General features: G+C 39.9%; 1 protein-coding gene across 2 annotated transcripts in view; it reads right to left on the bottom strand.

The window, feature by feature from the left end:
• LOC127966355 (netrin receptor UNC5C) overlaps positions 1-20662 on the bottom strand; it is a 142580-nt gene extending 121918 nt beyond the window's left edge. Inside the window, exon 1 of one of the 2 annotated variants that reach the window (XM_052567267.1) lies at positions 20096-20662. In XM_052567267.1, the coding sequence (XP_052423227.1) occupies positions 20096-20216 (121 nt within the window). In that variant the 5' untranslated portion in view covers positions 20217-20662. The remainder of the gene's footprint in view (positions 1-20095) is intronic. The other variant, XM_052567268.1, reaches the window with a different exon arrangement.
• Between the last annotated feature and the right edge of the window lie 474 nt (positions 20663-21136).

Genomic DNA, 21136 nt, shown 5'->3' with positions numbered 1-21136 from the left:
AAAAGAAGATAACTTAAAAGGCATCACAATTAACGTGCCAAGCTTTTAAAAATAGCCAGCATGATACCTTCAAATGCTGTCTGAGTAGATCGCTCGCTCGGTTTCTGAACAGAGCAAGCGGGTCTGCTGTGCGTTTCATAGGACGGCAGGGGTTCGGTCTCGATCCTGTTGTTTTTTATGAGAGCACTCTGGAGCGTCACACCATTTGTCTCCCAGTTGCTTCCAGGAAACAGTTTATAAATACACTGCAAGTCTTCCCACAATTATTTTATGACCTAGTGAGTTTCACGAGACAACTGACAGACTCTAGACGCACCAACTTGTTCCCTCTGTTCTTCTTTGTCTCTCTTGGTTTGTTTCAGTGACGTTTCACCCACAAGAGTTTTTCAGAAATATTCAAGAGGCTTAACATCAGCACACTGGGAAAGAGTCGCGTCTTTGTGCTGCTGTGTCAAGTGTCTTTCTCCGTTGTAATTTCTAAAGGGCAAAAGATAAGGAAAGTTCACTGGAACGGTCTCTCTCTTTCCCTCTCTCTGCTTGCGATCCTCTCCGCGTCCCTCTGGGCCCATTCGAACAAGCAGCGGTGGAAAGCAGCCTAAAAAAACACGCGGTGGAAAAGGTTTTCAGCAAGTTAATTACAACAGGGTGAGGGCTGTGAAAGGCCACATTGTTTGTGTCAGGGCCAGTCAGCATCAAAGAACTGATTCAGATGCGTTCGGTGCACCTCAAACCCCGCTGGGCTGGACGTCGTACCACGTTAAACACCGCCCTTAAAGACGCCCTCATGGCTATTTGCTGTTTTTCTTCAAAGTGATGAAACAATATTTGGAGTAGCAGAATAAACACGATGAGAGGTAATGGGCCAGAGGGGAAGGAGGTCGTCATGCAGCTTGGTTCGGTCAACGGTGCTTTTGTTTGCTGTTTACATAGTCTCTGACCTTCAGGGAGGTTATCTTTGGGTGGACATTTAGCCTCCTTTGCTTCTACTGTGGCACAAACACAGCACACAAAAGGAGCCGGATGATCAGGAAATGGCATCAGGAGCATCCTAAGCTGGAGCTGGTGAACAGTCGCTCATCTGTGGTTGCATATAGTATGCGATCTTCCCCGGAGTGGACTGTGGGCAGAGACATATGTAATGGAAACCAGACTAATGATACAAACAACACAAACAAAGAGCAGGAAAGAAGCTGAATGTCATTAAAAGATGCGTGCGTGTCTATGCTGGGAAAGGGACTGTTTATGCTCTCATTTCGTTCTAAGGGCAGCAGTTACGTCCGTGGAGCACCAGAAACTATGTGAAAACACAGTTGTTCTTGTTTTTCCTCTCAACGTGGCACATTTGCAGGCACACCGTACCTCATACTGTGAAAAGCTATTTGAGCATGGAGGGGGTCGTACCTGAGGCCCAATCATGCTATCAGAGATAATAGCAGCCACTGCGGAGAACTTTGGAGTTCTTGGGCAAATTGCTCTACAGTGATTCCCTTTCAATTATCTTGCCTATGATGACCCATTTCCTGTTAAAACAGGAAGTTATGGTGGGACATAAGCAACAGCTAGTGCTTTTCAGGTAGAATTAGTGGAGATGTTGTTCTAATTCTAAAGACAAAAACCACAAACAAGGCACAAACTCAAGTCATTATTTTCTACAAAAAAAAAAATCATTTATTGTTAATGTTAAAAAGAGCTGAGAATATTTTTCTGGGTTTTTAAGGGGAATAAATTGAAAGAAAGCATTGTTTTTACATTTGTTACAGAAATGTAAAAAAAAAAAACATTTGAAAAAAGGCAAATATCGGCCGATATATCGGCCCTGGTGATATATCGGTTGACCACTACTACTAATACTTTACTAGTTGCAAAGTTACTCTGTGTCAGCAGAATGTTTAAAGTGGAGCATCAAAATAAAGTGTAACTTTATACACTAGCATATAGATGTCAGCCTTAAAGCTACAGACCCAGGTTAAATTGTGTTTTTAAAGATGGTCTGTAAAATAAACTCTTGCAATATTACAAAACAAGCCCCCTACACGCCTCGGTCAAAAAACATAAGAGCAGTGGGTCACGACTGAACAGATGTCTGGAATAAGATATGATGACAGCGGGCTACAAGAACAAAAAGCATTTCATGTTCTGCATCAAACGCGCTGCCCGGCGTGGTCTTTAGATGGCACAATCAAAGGACAAATGATTAAACTCGCCGTCGCCCCACTGTGAGCAGGCCCGGGGTATATTTGGGGATGTAATTACAGGACTGGAGACTGGGTTAGATCACACCGGAGGAGTTTTCCTCTCTGGCACTCACCTGCATCACATTAGAGGAGATGAGAGAGCACAGGACAGGGAAATTAAACTGTTTACCCAAGAGTCACTCATCAGTAAATCAATGCTAGAGAGGGCGGCCCATGGGTTCGTACAGGATGTCCTGACTGTATGGCTACAGGACCCTGCTGTGTGTGACCTGAAGTGGGAGGAGTTTTTTTTTTTTTTTTTGTAGGAAAAGTATACATACACGCTTTTATCTTGTGATAATAGACCACAGCCAGGACTGCCTACTGTTTCAGTGGCCTGGATTTTATAAGTATATTAATTTTCCCCATGTACATGGGGGTGGGGGGCAGTTTTATTGAGCAGATGACTGTGACAGTGTATGCATAGCACACATGACAACTAACAATTTAAGTTTTAAATAACCAAAATATGTTCATTATTCATGGACATTTCTAAATACTAATAAATAATGCATTCTTGAATCAAACCAGTAACCTACAAGATACATTACAACTTCTGATTCAAATAAATAAAGTTTGCAAGTAAATACTCAGTTAATAAATTAAATAGTAATTTCCTGAAGTGGGTTTGAAAAGCTGAAGATTTGATAAAGCATTAAAAAAAGTATAATATAAGTATTATAAAATATTAAAAATGTAATATAATAAACAAAAAACAAAAAGTAAATAAAAAATAAATACATTTCTTATTAAATGAGTGAAATATTTAGTTAATTTGACAATTTCTGACTATTAACCAACATTAGAGAACTATTAACATGCAAATGTGTTGTTAAATTATTTAAATATTGACAAAATCTCAAACGTGTTTGGATGAAAAAGTTTGGGAATCCCTGTCCTAAAATATAGTGAATTATATCTAATGTAATCACTTTTTTCAGAACTAGCAAACACCACTGCTGTCTTTTATACGCAAACGTCTCATGCTAGCTAAAATTAGACAAACAGCGAGTTAAACTTTACAACAAGTAAAAGCTTGCAGGACTGTAGCCACAAGCCTGCATGAATCTTGTTCGCACTCCAACAGCAACTTCTCAGAGATCATTTTAAAGCTGAAATCACTTTGACGTAGGCCTTTTGAGCCAACATGCTAATTTGTTGGGTGGAATCTGGAGAGCTTTAATAAATAAAGCACTCTCATCTTACACCAAAAGCATAAATGCTTTGATGCTTTGGGGGAAGTCATGGCCTAGTGGTTAGGGAGTTTGACTCCTAGGGTTGTAGGTTCGAATCTCGGGCCAGTAATACCACGACTTAGGTGCCCTTGAGCAAGGCACTGAACCCCCAACTGCTCCCCGGGCACCGCAGCATAAATGATGCCCACTGCTCCGGGTGTGTGCTCACAGTGTGTGTGTGTGTGTGTGTGTTCACTGCTCTGTGTGTGTGTACTTTTGATGGGTTAAATGCAGAGCACGAATTCTGAGCATGGGTCACCATACTTGGCTGTATGTCACATCACTTAAATTAGCCAACATAGTTAATGAATAAACACACAGTGAAGGCAGCTGACACATAAAACGTTTTCAAATCAACATCAAGTTTGAATTTATTAAATGAACGTACAGTACAAGATAAAGTTCCTCAAGCCAGCTTTAACGCTGCCGTTAATGTGCTTAATTAGCTATCCAAGTAACTCACTCCAAGATCCCGGGAAACGGAGGCGGCTCAGGAAGGGGCTTTGAATAGGATTACAAAAGACTAACATCACTCAGATGCTCTTGTGAAAACAAACATGGCTTTGAAGACGACGGCGGCCGAACGGGGTCCTGGACTCAGCCAGCGCACCTGACAGAGAGGAACACGGACACCGACAGAATAAACAGCAGGATTAATGTGGTCCCGAGCGGATCTCTCCCACGGATGCTCCTCTTTTCTCCCGCTGAGGGATTATCTGTCAGAGCCTGGCTGAATCACCGCTCTAGACACCCTCGGCTGTCTCTGGTCGTTGGCACGGCTCTCAGTCACAGCGCTCACTGCTCCTCCAGGCCAGATCGGTTTATCATTAACCCACCTCACCAGTGAGTAATGCGAAGTAGACAAGGACAATGACAAAAACGACCTTCTGTCTGAGCACTAGATGCCTGACCACCTCTACGCTGCATTTCTGATGACCCCCCATCCCTGACAGATCTGCCCCCGGGGAGCGTCCCAGACACGGATACCCCTGTCCATCGTAATTGATCACGGGACGTCAGCTGGCAGGTAGAGCTGCGAAGAAAGAGGCTGGGGAGATAATGATTTAAGTGACTTTGTAGAGGTCAGAGGTTCGAGACGGACGTCGCAGGGGACTCTTGTTTGCTTTACTTTGTCAGTGCCGAAACGCCACGCTTTTGTTCTCTGCGTATCGACAAAGATATTCTGCTGCAGCACTACTTCGCTTCAGCCCATCATCATAAATCAGCCTGTTAAAAGTTATAAAATTTTAAAGAGCTGCTCTCTGGATTCACTCAGGGGTCTCCATTAAAGAGACTGGAACAGATGACGGCCAACACGGCAACAAAGCGAGCCACACGTCGCTTTCAGTATCACCTAGCAACTCAAAACACACTTTCGTATTAAACCTTCCTGCTATTGTGATTGATTCATCAATGTGTGTTGTTCTAAAGAGAAAAATGTGCCTTCATAACCAGTTATTGAAATATAACAATTCAATCCACCTCTGAGACAGGGTCCTAATGGTCAGCAAATCCTGGTTTTAGGACTTATAGAGAGGCTTGACACCATACAATCAATTCCTGATGGATACAATCAACATCTGAATATCATATTTCACTCATAAACACATCAAATCATATTACAGGAATAAAATGGGTGTGAATACCATTTCAAGTTGACTAAACAGACTTAGAGTCCCTGTAAGTGCATTTATATTACTTTTACTGTGATTATATAAATTACAACTAATATATATCATTTGAAAACTTAATAAAAAATTCAAGAAATGAAAATATTGGTAGAAATCAACCTCATTTCCATAGTATGAACTAATATAAAGAAACTGCATAAAGCTTTATGCACATCCCATTACAGTAACAAAACAAGTTTAAATGGTTTTAAGGTGATTTTAACATTTTAATGGGCAGCTTTACAAGTGCAGGGTTATTATAGTTGACTAAAACCTTTTTGTTACTTGAAATAAAATCTTAACTAAAACAATAAAATACATTTTATACATTATACAAGTGTTATTATTACAAAACTGATTTTTTTTTTAAAATGTTTAATAATAATACTGAGAAAAAAAAACTAAATTACAAACCTTTGAATGAAAACAGAAAATATAAAAATAAAAACTTCTAACTATTAACAAAAACTATAACAGTATCTCAGTGCTATTAAAATAACACTGATATGTGACCTGAAAGTCCATGTGTGTGTATTATTCTTACTGGGATATAATCATAAATACATTATTTGAAAGCTTTAAGATTCAAGAGATGAAAAAATAAATCACATTTCCATAAGATTAAAATGCATGACACTAAGAACAAAACCCAGGGATTGTTACTGCCGTTTTTGGAGGCGTCCCTAAACTAGCAAACATCTTGGCAAGCTCTGTGAACACGTAACCGGATCTTTGCCACGACGCTGTTTCTCACAGAGAATCTCTCATCTGTCGGTCGAATGCATAGTGAGCATCATGTAAAATGAGACGCAACGATCCAGTGATTATATCCCTCCATCCCCCGCTCGGCGCTGTACGTACACATTAACCCCATTAAACACATTCCTCCGTCTACATGCCCAAAACCACCAAAAACACAGAGAAACATGACAAATCTCAGCTTGTGACAAATGCACGGCAGGGTGGACTTTTTTGTGTGTTGAAATACTTGCTCAGAGTAAATGCTTGATACTTGTTTTGATGCATTGCTTTAGTAAGTGGCCTTGGATAAAAGCATCTGCTACATGCATGCTGTAGATAAATCCTTGCACTGTCAAACAATTATTATTTGAAGCTGTAATTAAAAGTTACTGGAGTATGTTTTATGTTTGCAGTATTGTGATTCATTCAGTACATGTATGAGAAAAATATTTTTTCTTTATTGAGATATAACAACATGATCGGCTTTGTGCAAAAGGTCCTAATTGTCTGACGTCATCAAATCGTCATGTTAGGACTTTTTACACCATACAAATTGTTCCTGATGGATAAAATCAACATCTATAATAACTTTTTTATCGTTATTTATTAAAAGCATTTGATTCCAAGTATTGTTGCCAATTAAACCTTTTTCATTTTCACTTTCTCAGTGACACACACACACACACACATAAGATTAAATTGCTTTATTTTTACTGATATAAAAATTACTCTTTACAAGCAATACATTTGAAAGCTTCAAAGAATACATTCTTGATGGGTAAAAATCAACAATTTTGTTTCTTATTGAACATTTTATTTCACTCAGAAACACTTTAGAGGAATAAAATGGGTTGTGAATGGCAATTCATGACGGATGAATACGATTTCAGTTTTTCTATGAAAATGTCACATTCATTTGAGTACGTTACTTGCCGTTTCTTTGTAATTATTTGTAATTCACTAGCAATTTCGGAGTGAAAATTGTCTCAAAGTCAATCCTAGAAGGGGTGTTGGAGAAAAACTTTAATGTAATGTGTAACTCAATGTAATTTTGGTGACACTCGAAATGACACACTTTCACCTTTAAGCGTACAAACCGCTTTTACAGAAAGAAACTGGAGAGAGCTAATGACGTCAAACAGCTATTTTCAAAGTTGGAAGGGGAAGAAGCCCAGAAAGAAAGTCTTTCTCTAAGCAGCAGTGAGAAATGAGAGCAGGAGATTATAAGCCTGGTGTGGTCCTCCATAATATCCTTGGCTGGAGAATGAAGACAGATAGCAGGCATGAAGGGATGGAGAAGGCAGAGGGGAGGGAGGAAAGAGAACGAGTGAGAGAAACAGGCCACACTGTTGGGCGTGGAGCACAATAGGGATGAAATATGGTGGCGAGCAGAAAGATGCTGATTAGTGGAAGGCTTCCCGGAAAGATCTACCAACCCGAGAAGCTAACTCGCCCTCGCAAAGACGCTTTCCGTGGCCGCCTGTGGCTTCAGGGGAGATTTTCAGCCCGCGCTCCATCCTTCCATCCGGATTGGCCCTTAATCTGGGTATCGGGAGCCTTCGGGGCCACGGAGGCAGCGATTAACAACGGCAGAGAGATTGTGCGTTTCCTAATAGTTACAGCCTCCAAGTGATGTAACACAATTACAGGAGCTGCAGAAGAACCGCTAATGTGCATGCAACAAGCAGCCTGATATGGATCAGCTATCGAGTTGGCAGTTTTTAATTCACTTTCCAGCACAAAAACCAGGGCATTAGTTAGATTAGATGGGCCTCGGCCGGGAGGGGCGACTGAGGCCCCGTGGAGGGCAAGTGAATTTGTTTAGTGCCGCCTGTCAATTACCATCTCAAACCTTCTGCTGAACGGTTATTTATCTTCAGAGGTGAGTGGAAGGAAAAAAAAAGACTCGACAGGACAAAACAAGGCCCGAATACAATTAATAAAGAGACTGTCCATTGACAAGGGCTACTCACGACCGTAGACAAAGCCATTTGGGTTATGACCATCAAAATGATGTATGAGGCCACATCCGAAGCTGCTGCTTTAATGTATTCTGATCAGAGCAGAAAAAGTCTTAACTAATACAATAGCATAATTTTTCCATATTTCAGGTAGGTAGTAGGTATATATATATATATATATATATATATATATATATATATATATATATATATATATATATATATATATATATATATATATACACACACATACACACATATATACACACACACACACACACACACACATATGGAGAGATATGCCTATTGAGCCTATTATGCCTATTGAGATTGATAAAAGTGCATATTATATATAAGAAAAAAAGAAAAGCCTATAAGTACAGTTAGCTAATTCAGCATATAATCAAAAAAAATGCATGCAAGTAGCAGAGTAAGCAAAAAAAGAAAAAGGTAGTATGACAATATAATTATAATGATGTCACTGTTGGTGAGCGTTGCAAATCAATGGGAAATGCAAGTCAGGGTTGATAAAAAACAGCAGTTCGGCTGAAGTAATTGCAAAAACACACAAATGAAAAATAATAAGTGGAATTTCAATACAGCGCTCATATGAGTCATAACGCAGCAGGGAAAATTAGCGACTGCAGCCCACAGAAATGCACAGATGAGTGGGGCGAGTTTTAGATTCTGCGACCAGCTGAGAGAATGAAAACCAACAAATGATCAAAAAGCAGCGCGCCGTACAAAGAAACAATGCTGCTGAAATCTGCATATGGCCTACATTTCTTTGTTTTGAGCACACTTTAAAAAAAAAAAACTTCATGACTTTGTTCTCTCATAGAAACAATTATTTTATGAGCATGGAAAACCTTTCAGATCCAAAGCGCACTGCAAATGAAAACGCTTGAAACGTTCACCTTCGGGAGGCTGAGAAAGGCCATGCGAGACCCTAGTTAACAAATCATTATCTGCTTCATCTCTTCTACATCCGGTGAGAAACTCAAACCGGCGGTTTTTCCCCTCTCACAAAACGGCTCTAACAGCACATTCAGCTGGTTAAACAGAAAAGAAAAAGGGGCTACTGTTTTCACCTACAAACCACACAAACACATAATCGCAACAATATGGGGGAAAAATCCAGGCATGCCAGCTCAATGATATAAAGTTACTGTGGCTGCAGGGAAAATGCTTTTTATCACTTGCAGATTACACAACACAAGGGACTTTTCTGTAACCCTGAGACCACCGGGACGCAGACAGTGAGTGACTGTGACTGATCTGAAGTACACAAATCACAAACTATCCGTCACAGACTCGCAGTACGTCAATGTGCATTTGGCTACTGCTCTTGGGAACCTGAAGAAAGACCAGAGGAAGGTAAAGAGACTGAGATGTGAGGGCAGACCAGACAGAGCCTCAGGAGCACTTGAGATGAACTGACGGCGCTCCTTCTCTGAGAAAGCCTGGTCTTTTATGCATCAGTCAAGCCTCAGGTTTTTGGTCTAACAGTGACCCTCTCTTTCGGATAAAAACGGCTCTTGCATGTCACTCATTCCTATTTCGATGGCAGTTTACACTCTTGAGAGTCTGAGCAGAGGTTGTAGAAACTCGATCCTGTGTTCTGTCAGGCACGACTGGAAACAAACGAGAGAAAACGCAAGCTAGAAAGTAAATATTCATGCCCATATTTCAAGTGCCTACGTCGCTAAAATTCAACCAGTGTGGAAACAACTGCCAGAATGAGAAATCGGTTGAAACCAGACGCGGCCTGTCCTGCTATTTCTTGCGTTCCTTCTAAACGCTGCACAAAAGAGATCAGATTTCCGCACCAAATCATTTGCACATGACAAGCAGGGGATGAGAAAGGAAACATGTATATATGCAGGGGGAAATGCAAGCTTTTGTGCCATTGTTTTACAGACGTGGAGTTTTGATTTCCATAAACAAATAGCAAGAAAAAGAATCAAGCTAGAGAAGAGGAGATATATATATATATATATATGTGTGTGTGTGTGTGTGTGTGTGTGTGTGTGTGTTAGAGGTAAGAAAAGTACAAATTTGTAATTTAAAGGGTTTTATGCACATAAAAAAAAAATATATATATATATATATATATATATATATATATATATATATATGTTACAGAAACATACATTTTAGAGGTAAAAAAAAATACCCCAAAACAATAAATAATAAATAAATGATAAAATATCACACACACAAATTATTACCTCAGAGAAGTACTATGCACTTTTAAGGTACCATTATTTGAATCATAAATAAGGTACTAAGATGTCACTTTAATGGCACTAACAAGCTGTCGTACCTTTAAGGTAAGATTTTTGCAGTTTTTCTGTGAATGTGTGAAATTATTGAAAGTGTAAATGTGTATTAAATAATATTTAATAATAAACTTTAACTTAAGGCAAAATAGCTTCACATGCAACACTTGTGTGCAAAAAAAAACTAAAAATACTTAAGACAAACAATCTTTTTTAAACTGTTATAAAACAGCACAAAACTGTCTATAATAATGCTCCAGTTGTGCAGCTGCAGACATGAGTCTCTGCTGTATCTCTGTTACACTGTGACTTGAGGTTTTGATTTCCATATCCAAGAACGGTCAAGAACAGCAGCGGTTAATATATCTGAGAAGAAACCAGAGAGTTTGCGTTATCCTGCAATCCTCTCGTCTTCCTGTTTACTCCTCTTCCTTACTGTCCAGAAACTTTGTTTTTGTTGGCGCTGAATTCAGCGATGGAACGCGGCAGTACAATAAAACATTTCCCTCACAACAACAATAAAGCACAAAAATGTAACCAGCAAAGTGCAGAACTTTTTCAGTTTTATTGAAAGAACAACCATTTGGAGATTTACTGACATGTTTCCTCACAAACACGAGAGGTAAAAGTGGCCAGCGGGTGAAATTTATGTGAGCGGCTACTGAAGGAAAGCATTCAAGGGGCTGTAACTCAAATCTGATGACGACAGCGGTGTTCTGCACTTCACACTCCCGAACGAGCAAACTGCTGTTCCCTTTAAACAATTCACTGGTCCAGCGCTAGCCAAAAACTGTCAGGGTCGCCCGCCGCCCCTCGGCCAGGAATCAATACATTCCCTGTGTCATGGGTGAATCCCTGCGTTTGCGTGAGACTGTGTTAGAGAGAAGTAAATGCACAGCAACTCATCCAGCGCTCATTACAGCACAGAGTTTATGACCCCTGACTGACAGAGAGAAGACACCAACTGCATCCTGCAGACTGACACAGCTAAAAATGCCACCAGTTAATAATGAATGCAAAGGCATAAACACATTACTAAGGTAAGAATGAGAGCGACACTCGGGTGGGCAGCATGAGTAATGTATATCAAACTATAACAGAATGTGACTACAGAATTAATTACACAGGACTTTTGCTGAAACAATGGGTCTATGGCATACGTCTCTGAAACAAAAAAATATATGTTGAATAGCACTAACTGAAAAATAATGCATTGCATTAACAGAGCTTGCATTTCAATACCTTGTATTTACAGGGCTTGCATTGTTAGGTCCTGAAATTTAACATAGGTATTTATTTAAGCTGTGGATATTTTAATGTAAAATATTTCACACACATTTTCATAATAAAGAAATTCAATAATTCATATTAAGAAAGGTAAAAAACATTCTGAGTATGTATTTTATTATATTCAGTGTTATATTAAATTCAATATTAAACAATGTAAAATATAAAATGAAGCAAATACCACTTTACATCATAGAGCACTTAAGTTTAAAAAATAAAATACACAAAAAAGGAGATATTTTTATATATATAAAAAAATTGTATTATATATTTTTTTTTACCCTAAAATGTTTATATCATTCAATTATAGTAGTCATATTCACTGAGAACCTTTTAGATATAAATAAGGCAAGAAAGATGTCACTTTTTATGTTATTAAAATGTGACAAGCTGTTGTACCTTTAAAGATCAAAAACTTTTTTTCTAAAAGTGCATTATATTAAATATAAATGTTACATTTTTTTTTATTTTAGAAGGCAAAAACAGCTTGGCATTATATATCATTTAAACTTCAGTTTAAGAAAAAGGAAAAATAACAAAAGCAAACAAAATGCATAAAATTCTAAGTCCATTTCCATGAGACCATTTCAAAACAACACAAAACTGATTTAAATCTATATGAATGCAGCAGTTGTGTATGAGTCTCTGTCCCACTGTAAACACACGGTCCACCCATCCCTAACTAACAGCTCCAGCTCAGAGGAAAGCTGTACAAGAAGCCAGTAATGGCTGCTTTGAGTCAGCCTGTTGTCAATAACACAAAGTCACATTTCTGCTCCCTGTGCAATGCTGACTCTCCACTTTATCCAGCCGCTCACCACTTCCATTACGCTTCCTATCACTTTAGAAGAGGATATATTATTTATCTACTTCCTGTCTATGTTTGGTGGTCTTCGTTGGGGCCGGTAAACTTCTCGTTGTTGTTTGGAAATGTTATTTTAATGGGCTTTTTAAAACGCCCAGATTTAATCAGAGGATTCCGACCTGACGTTTTTCCGCTTCTTTTGCAATCTGGGTGTTTTTTACTACGTGGCAGCAAAGGGCACAATTAAATGCAGTTTGGGGGCTTGTCGCTCTGCCCACTCGCTCCTCATCGAGGGCCCGGTGATTAACCATGTTTAACGCTCTCCTTGCGCTCCGCTTCTCGTCTCTGCACTTCATCTCAATGCCCTCCATTCTCGCACGGTCGTGGTATTGCTGTGATAAGCTTCTCCCAATGGGTTCGTTAAGGAGACTTACTACTGTACGATTCTCAATCGGGCTACAGCTACAGCAAAATTAGCCCCAGCGAGGATGGCCCAGTTAAGCACTCGCAACTCACGGCTCGCGGGACCCCGGGGAAACGGGCCTGAAGATGTGACTGAACATGAAAGTGCTGAGCTTGGGTTTACGGAGTGTGATATCACACGCAGATTAACTAATGGACCAACCACAGAGCAACTGCTTAGACATGGAAAACAGAGACCAACACACAGCAAGATTAAGAGAAGCACGAGGCCAGTTTTTACATCTGAAAAAACAGGAACATACGAGAACATGAATCAAGGCTAAAAGTAGTACAACGCAGATGAATTTCCATTACTTTGTTCTGCACTACATATTCTAGACACTTCCGAACGGATCAAACAATGTGTGCTTCTAATTTATCACCTCATTTAACCGGCCGAAAAAACAACATTAACATTGACATTGTGACACGCACTCACTGAAGCTTTCTCATAATGGCCCGAACAGTTAAAACTCTGCTTGGCAGTTTTGTAGATAGCTTAAAAGAAGAAATATGGGGGGAATTATCCAGAAGATTGATTCTGGAGAGATGAATGCTTTCTATTCATGCATCTTTATCTGACAGGGCTTGTGCTCTTCAGGCCTTGGGTTTAGTTATTCTCTCTGACAAAACATGTTTGGGTCGGTTGAGGATGTGTCAGGAGGCGAACGCTTCATCACTGTCTGACGGAGAACTGATAGGCTGCGAGGATCAGTCTAAAAGCCCCAAATGGAGAATAATATCCTGCTGAATTCCTCCTGTATGGGGTTTGTCTGACGTCAGGCCCCTCGGCTCATTCACTAACATTTACTTCTTAACATACGTCCCAATCATAAACTAAAACATTTTTGTTAATTGAAATGACGCTGAAACAAAAATAAATTAAACCTTGCATTCCTAAATGTTAAACAAAGTTCATTAGATGAACAAGTTTTCAGTAGTTAGTGGAGTTATCTTACCAAATTGACTTATTTTTAAGTTAGGTCAATTTTTTTTTTTACATTTCAGGAATAAACAGGTTGTGAACGACATTTCATGTTGACTTTAACTGAGAGCTTCTCAACTGCCCATGAAGCACCTGTCCATGATCATAAAAACAACTGTAGGTCTGTTCATTACACTTCAAGTAAGATCAAGCTTAAACGGGGAGCCTGGCCTGAAGCAGCGTTTCTCTAATGACCCATCATGAACCAGACCCTCCAGCCCCCTGTTGAGTCAACAGTAGGACTTACACTGACCTCTTATCATCTCTCTGACTCTACATGGGGCCTTTAATGGAAAGCAGAATCCAGTGAAAACCTCAAAGTAGGAAGTAAATGTATGTTCTTATTTAAGCCCCATAAAAACAAGAAAGCTTAAACGTTTATCTATGCTATGCTTTCATCTGCTGTCTGCCGAGCTAAAGAATAACAGAGCCAGGAGGCTGATAAAGTGAAGATAGGAAATGGAAACGTGTGGGTCTCATGTTCCTATGATTCCAGCAGGGCGGTGATTGCTTGTCCTGGCTTCCCTCGAGGGTGAAGTGTGGTGAACGACCCTTTCATTACACCAGGCGCATGCATCAGTATGCACAACAAAAACCCATCCCATGATGCTCAATTTGGCCGGCGGTCAAGCGTTGTGCATTAGCTAAGAATACTAATAATTTGGCAAATGCGATTTTAGTAGCTTTGTGGCTATTTGCAGAACTTGGATTGCATGCATTTCTCTGTCTTTGACTGACGTGTGGATTCACACAGAACAACAAGCTGTCGGCTCTATAGTCGGGAAGCATATGGCTGAGCGTTTAAGGGTTAGTAATATGGTATTTCTGCCATACTAAGTGATGATAAGAGTGCTTGCTAGTAAACTCAGTTGTGCACGTTGTGACAGTATCCCAGCAGGCTTCTTGTTTGATTGGACACCACTTTGAGTCTACAGGGAGAGCCATCACACGACAGCAGAGCTAAAAGCAAAGCACCGACTGTGTTTCTGGTGGGACCGTGGGCTTTTTATAGCCATGCACGCAAGAAGCGAAAAACTGTGTTCTGCTATTATCCTACAATGACAAGAAAAACATGCAAGAACAACAGTCCGAGATGAAATGCTTTTACTGCAGGACTGTTGCTCGGTTGTTGGAAGACAAACGATGCGAGTGCTTCATTTAAGAAGGTCAAAGGTCAAAAGCATATTTTCTGCCCCACTAGATGCAGCAAACAAAACGACTCGAATTAAAAAATGCATTAAAATGTCCTGGCTTCTTTTATGCATCACTATTACTACAGTGTATTGAATCCTCCAACACAAATACATTATACTTCTATGGAAGATTGTTCCTGCTACAGAGTAAGAAATTCAAATGGTGATTGCAACTTTCGCTCACAATTCTCACTTCTTTCTGTTTGATGTTGCCTTCACCCCTGACCTTCTTAAATTAACTCAAATGTTACCTCTGAGCATTTAGCATGGCCTCAGATTGGCGTCGTTCACCAGCAGGGCCAGTGTGCAGTCATGCACATTTACTGTCGGGCGTCGTCCGTTCCCAAAAACCAAACTCTATACTTCAAACTGTAAAAAGGGGTGTCACTCTCCTCTCCATAACTGCCCTGAGTGAAAGCCCCTTGACTGGTAATAACTCTCATCCCTCTCTCCATTTCCTGATCACAATTACCCTCTCCATGAGGAGCAGGGGCCGTAAATTACATTTCTCTGATCCTCAGCTATAATTGGACACTGAGGATTCTCCGAGTAGCAGCCTTTCTGTAAGTGGAAAACAAAGAGTCTTTGAGCGTTTGGGTTTGGATTTCACAACGCGACTCATTAAAGGAGAAGTGTAACATCACTCCATACTCAATAGCACACAACCACATCACAGAACGAGTGCACAGTATGAATTCACCTTGATTTATATTTTTTTATTTCTTCATATGAATATAAATAAACACACCCATGTAAACATTAAAACTATTTATTTTTATAATAAATATGCCTACATATATTATGAAATCAAAAACTTGCATTTTGGATGCAATTAAATGCATTTAATCATTTGACAGTACTAATCAATTATGTAACAAAATTGCTCTAGTGTAATTTTTCAGATCAATTCAGTTCCAAGTTCAATCAAACCAGTTCAATAACTGTTAGTGTTGCAAAGTATATCAATTATGGCATGTATTCCAATCAGTCATTATTAAACTCAGACCAGAAGCAAACCAAAGGAAACGGTGTATGTTGGTGAAGAACCCAAGATCCATCAGGTGACAAAAATTGGCCTAAACGAACAAAATACAGTTCATGCTGCATCATAAGTCAGACTTGTGCACTAATATTATTCACAGATTTTGCATCCAGCTCCTTCTGCGTGAAGTGTTCGTGTCACGATGGAGGAATAGATCTGCTGACAGACAGGTCGGTCACTTCGGCGGCGGTATGCTTGTGAAGTAGCCACACTTGTGCCGGGCTCCACTAATGGACTGCTAATAGAACCCCAAGCTGCACTTTGATGCTTCCCCTGTAGTTTACAGGGTGACAGTGTGTGATTAATTGCACTCACTCCACTCCCCGTCCACTTTTTCTCTTTTTTGCTACGAATAGAGGCTGTCATTGCCATGACTTTGCTCGCTCACCAACCTGCACAGCTGGATATGGCGCGATTCACCATAGACAATGCCGAGCGCATACTGTAATACATCTTTTCCACAGCCGGCACGCTACGTGACGTCAGGAGAGGAGAGCTGCAACCTCAGCACGCCTTTCACAGCAATTATCACGAAAAAATATCCTCAGCACGGGGGAAGGCCAACAAACAGTGTGTAGTGCTGACGCCCACAAGGCACCAAAGAAGGAGTTTCTGATGACACACCGCTTGGCTCGACCTTTACCTTCGCCAGCACATGACCACATTAAGTATAATTTCTCCTTCAAACTTAAAAAACGGCCTAGATCACAAGGGAATTACGATACACGGTGGTGCTAGGTCATAGTATAGTAGCCACTCGGTGCACAATGAAGCCTTTGTGTTTCCAAAAGTACTTGGAGAACGACCACGATGGCTGAAACCTTAGTAGAGCCCTTGAGACCCGACCGTTAGGCAATGATGGAAGCGCTTAGAGTAATGATGATCGCAATAACATTCTCATTTTTACGCCTACTGGAGCTGCACGTGTGTCTCTTTTTTAGTTTGCTAAATATTTTCTTAAAAATAACAGCGCACACTCCCCCATCCATAAACAAAGCTCAGAGGACGTATAACATGAAGAGCGAGAGGACAGACGTGGAAAAAGTGAACTCACGCTTTGACGCACTCAGCAGGCAGTGGGTTTGCTTTGCTGTTTTTTTAAACAGTAATTACACATATGACAGCAGCAAACAAGGCGCCTTTGTATCCCAAAAGCACTGCATATAGAACCGATGGCATACAGGATGCAGAAAAAGCATGCAGCCTACATGAAAACAAAAACGTACAAGAATGGATTATGCACATTTGGGATCTTCGCCTTTCATCAGCCAAGGATCTGCATATTCAAACAGACAGCCGGTCTACTTCAGCCCCCAAATCCTCACGGCCTTCTGCTGTTAAAGCGGATGACAAGATCGTCTCCAGTAGAAGCATTGTCAAGGGTCGCACAGTGCTGTATTTTATCCCCCTCACTCCCTCTTGACTTTCCCGGTCGCCTCTTATTCATATTCACTGGACGGGAGGCACTTGTGGTGGAGATGTAAGTGATTTTACTGGAGTTGATAAAGGCACTTCTTTCCTCTCAATTCCTCTGTTTCCAGAGCCAAGAGAACACTGGGACGAGTGGGAATTCACACACTTAATTAAAACAAGTGTATCGACAGTGAAAAATAGGGGGATCAGGAGAAGAAGAAAAGAGTGTGAGGGAATTCTTTCCATGCAGAGTAACCATAACTGCTTAAATAACCAGGCAGTTCTTCAAGCACGAAAAGATCCCCATGTGAACCGGAAATGTTTAGCTCATTAGTATCCAGAAAACCTATGGGCCATTAATTAGTTGCAAATAATGCTCTCCCTAAATATTGACTTCTTAATGGACACGAAGAGACTTGGTTCGTGTTCACATTACAGTCAATGGCATTGGCCTCTGAGGGCTTCTGGAATCAGCCTCATGTCATCCAGCAATGCCCTTCAGACACTGGAGCAGGATAGTTTTTCCTCCACCTTTCCTTGTTTCTCATTAACTATGCACAATTGTCAAGGGAGGTTTTGCTAGACTGGATTGAGTTTCTAACAATCCGATTCCTGGCGTTTTTGGAGCCTGAAGCATGCAACACTTACAATACAAAGCTCACTTAAAAGCTTTTAAATAATCAAGTATTACAGTGTATATTATCGAGAATAATACAAACGTTGCTTTATAAGTATTATATGTATTTGGCAGAAGTAACTTGCATTGCATTCAAGCTTTCCTTTTTATTCAATGCATGCATTGCCTAGGAATCGAACCCATGATCTTGCCGCTGATCTATTGTTTGAACTACAGTAATCTTTTTTTTTTATAGTAGGCTAGTACATAATCTAGAATTGTACAAACATCATTTTACATTTAATCATTTGGCAGATGCTTCTATCTAAAGAGAAATGCACTTCATTCAAGCTTCAACATTCCATGGGAATCGAACCCACAACCTTTCCATTGCTCTTCTGTTTGAACTAATGGTTTAAAAAGTAGCTATTAAATAATATAGCATATAAATATTCTAGAATGGTACAAAAAAAGACTTTACATTTATGCATTTGGTAGATGCTTTTATCTAAAGTGACTTATACATTGCATTTATGCTAAACTTTTTCTTCAATACATGCATGTCCTGGGAATCAAAGCAACAGGAAACCTTTTTAATACTAGCTTTTATACAATACAGCAATATAGTACATAATCTCGAATAGTACTTTAGCAAGTTCAACACCTTTTGTCAGTGATCTATGAGATGAGCAGAATCCAGTACAGTACAACTGCTCGTAAACCACTGAGGAAGGGTTGAAGCCAATGTCAAACATGGCTCGGGGGAGCTTCACAAACCTGCCGTGTGATAGGGAGGAGGTCTTTGTGTCATCTCTCTGTGTCAAGAACATGGCTGCCGGTTTACTTACACAACAATTATTCAGCGAAATCCTTTTAATGGAGTCCCAGACTCACTTCAGAGAAAGAAACCAGCATCAGCTCTGAGATATGCCACAAACCCAAACTTGAAAGCATCTTCAGCGTAGAGAAAGTACTTTTAACTCACAACGTTGTGCCCAGGGGAAAATTCATTTAATTAGTTCATTATAATGCAATCAAAGCACGCAGCAGAAGTAGGCTACTCAATAGCAAAATAATCAAAATGTTTATTTTACTCCTAACAGAAACAGGGAAATTGGGTAAATGATCAATTCAAACTCCTAATAAATATAAAATGCCAGCAGCACATTTGCTTCTCACAGAATGAGGCCACGAGGGATATTTTGTGGTTTCAAGTTTCTCGGATTTCCTCAAAATATTCCCAACGGAATTTTGCCACTTTATAACTAGGATAGTAAAATGATTAAGAATGTAAGATGATGTTCTAATTATGCATGATTTTCAGCATATAAAATAATAACGCGCTAAAGTCCTTTCTATAGTAAATGCGCAAACGATATTTACAGCAAAAGGTTGGTTTGATAGGTTTCAACTCGAAATCAAATAATCGTATCATTTAAGGCCAGAAAAGTGTCCGGTAACAAGATTTCAGCATTCATAACAAGACTAAAGATATTAAGCAGCACGATGAACCTTCAGAAAGGTAACGTTACAGATCCGTCTGCGCATAAAAGCATCGTTCTTCTCGTTCCTAACGCGCTCCAGACACAGCAGCACAAGACGAAGTTTTCTCATGTGATGACCTCACTATGAGCTCATGGCTCAAATTAACAACAAATGACAATAATCCACATATATGCGGTTTTTCAATGTAAAGAGATTTAACCAACTGTGACAACACTGGGTGAAATAGGCTATAAACAACATTCTCTTAAGATTACACTCAACTATAATTAACAAAATTACGGCAACAAAAATAGCACTAACAGGAAATGCCGTTGTTAGTTTAAATATATAAACAAATCCGATCTGGCGGGAATTAATTAACATTTTAGATCACACCAAACACAGTTTAGAAACAAAAAGCACATCTGACAAATCAATTCAAGCCTGGAAATATCAAATCTGACTAGTAATCTAACAAAGTGAAGGGTTCTGAGTAATTCCCATTTAGACTTATTAGCATTATTTACTGAAATCAGATGGTGTGTCGTATGAATATCTGGATCGGTTTGACAACTTTTCATACGCAGACCTTGAACATTAATTTAACGAAACTTTCGCTTATTCAGCAAACTTCAGTTAGCGGTAGTGATCGATATTCACCTGATATTATAAAGGTTTTCTTACCTTGAGCCGAAATGGTGTTGACGAGCGATAAAAGAGTAAAAACGAACACCGTGATCATCTGCGCTAAGAATCCCGATCCGCCTCGTTCTCTTCTCGCAGTCTTTTTACTTCTTCCCATCATACAAACAGTCAAAACCAGGCAAATATCCGCCGATGGGGTGGAATAACAACCAGAGGAACCTCTGGAGATGTTGTTTGTAATAAAACCAGTGGAATCGCAGACTGTTGCGGAGAGATTATTATTCGCGGAATGAAACGTTGACGGAATCCGTTGGATTTTACCTCAGCGCACTCTTCTGACAGACAGCGGCCACCAACGCCCGGCAAACACAAGTGTTTGGGATTAATATCCTCAGTTCCTCCTCTTCTAAGCAGTTTTTCTCTCAAGGCTTCGCGAAACGCTGTGGGTCGGCTGTAAACAGGTAAATCAGCGCTCCTGAGGTGACTTAATGTCTGTCGGTGAAGTTCCCTCAGCGCGCGCTCCCCGCCTTCTGATGGAGAGCTGGAGGCGCGCGAGAACCCCGCGCGAGCCGCATACGCTCCAGCCAATCCGCTTGCGCTCCGACTTCAGTGCGAAGAAACCATAGACTGTGGAAGAAACCCGGAGCGGATCAACACCTGAGCAGGTGGATCATGTTATGAATGATGTATCGGGTGTGCTTTTAAATGAGCTGTTCTTTTCTCACGCCGTTTAGATATTCTACTGTCATTCTGCGTCTTTTGTGATCCTTTCCTGCCTATAATCTCTCAGCACACTTTCAATGCTGAGGGTAAAATAGTATTTTAAGATATTTACGTTACATTTAATTCAAGTTTAATTGCATAGCGCAAATGTTTGCAAAGCCACTTTACAGAAAATTAAAGTTTATACAATAGTTTTTCTCAAGGTAAAAATCAAGCAGTTAGTTAATGTTATGTAATCAAACAGACGGTGAAAACTATTAACAGTTACTATTAACAATTATAATTAACTATAGCAGAATTTGGTAGTTTTGTTACATTTAGTCATTTAGCAGATGCCTTTATCCAAAGCGACTTACA

The sequence above is a fragment of the Carassius gibelio genome, chromosome B10 (assembly GCF_023724105.1).
Source record: "Carassius gibelio isolate Cgi1373 ecotype wild population from Czech Republic chromosome B10, carGib1.2-hapl.c, whole genome shotgun sequence".
In the NCBI taxonomy this organism is placed as follows: domain Eukaryota; kingdom Metazoa; phylum Chordata; class Actinopteri; order Cypriniformes; family Cyprinidae; genus Carassius; species Carassius gibelio.
This window is presented reverse-complemented; position numbering and strand designations above follow the sequence as displayed.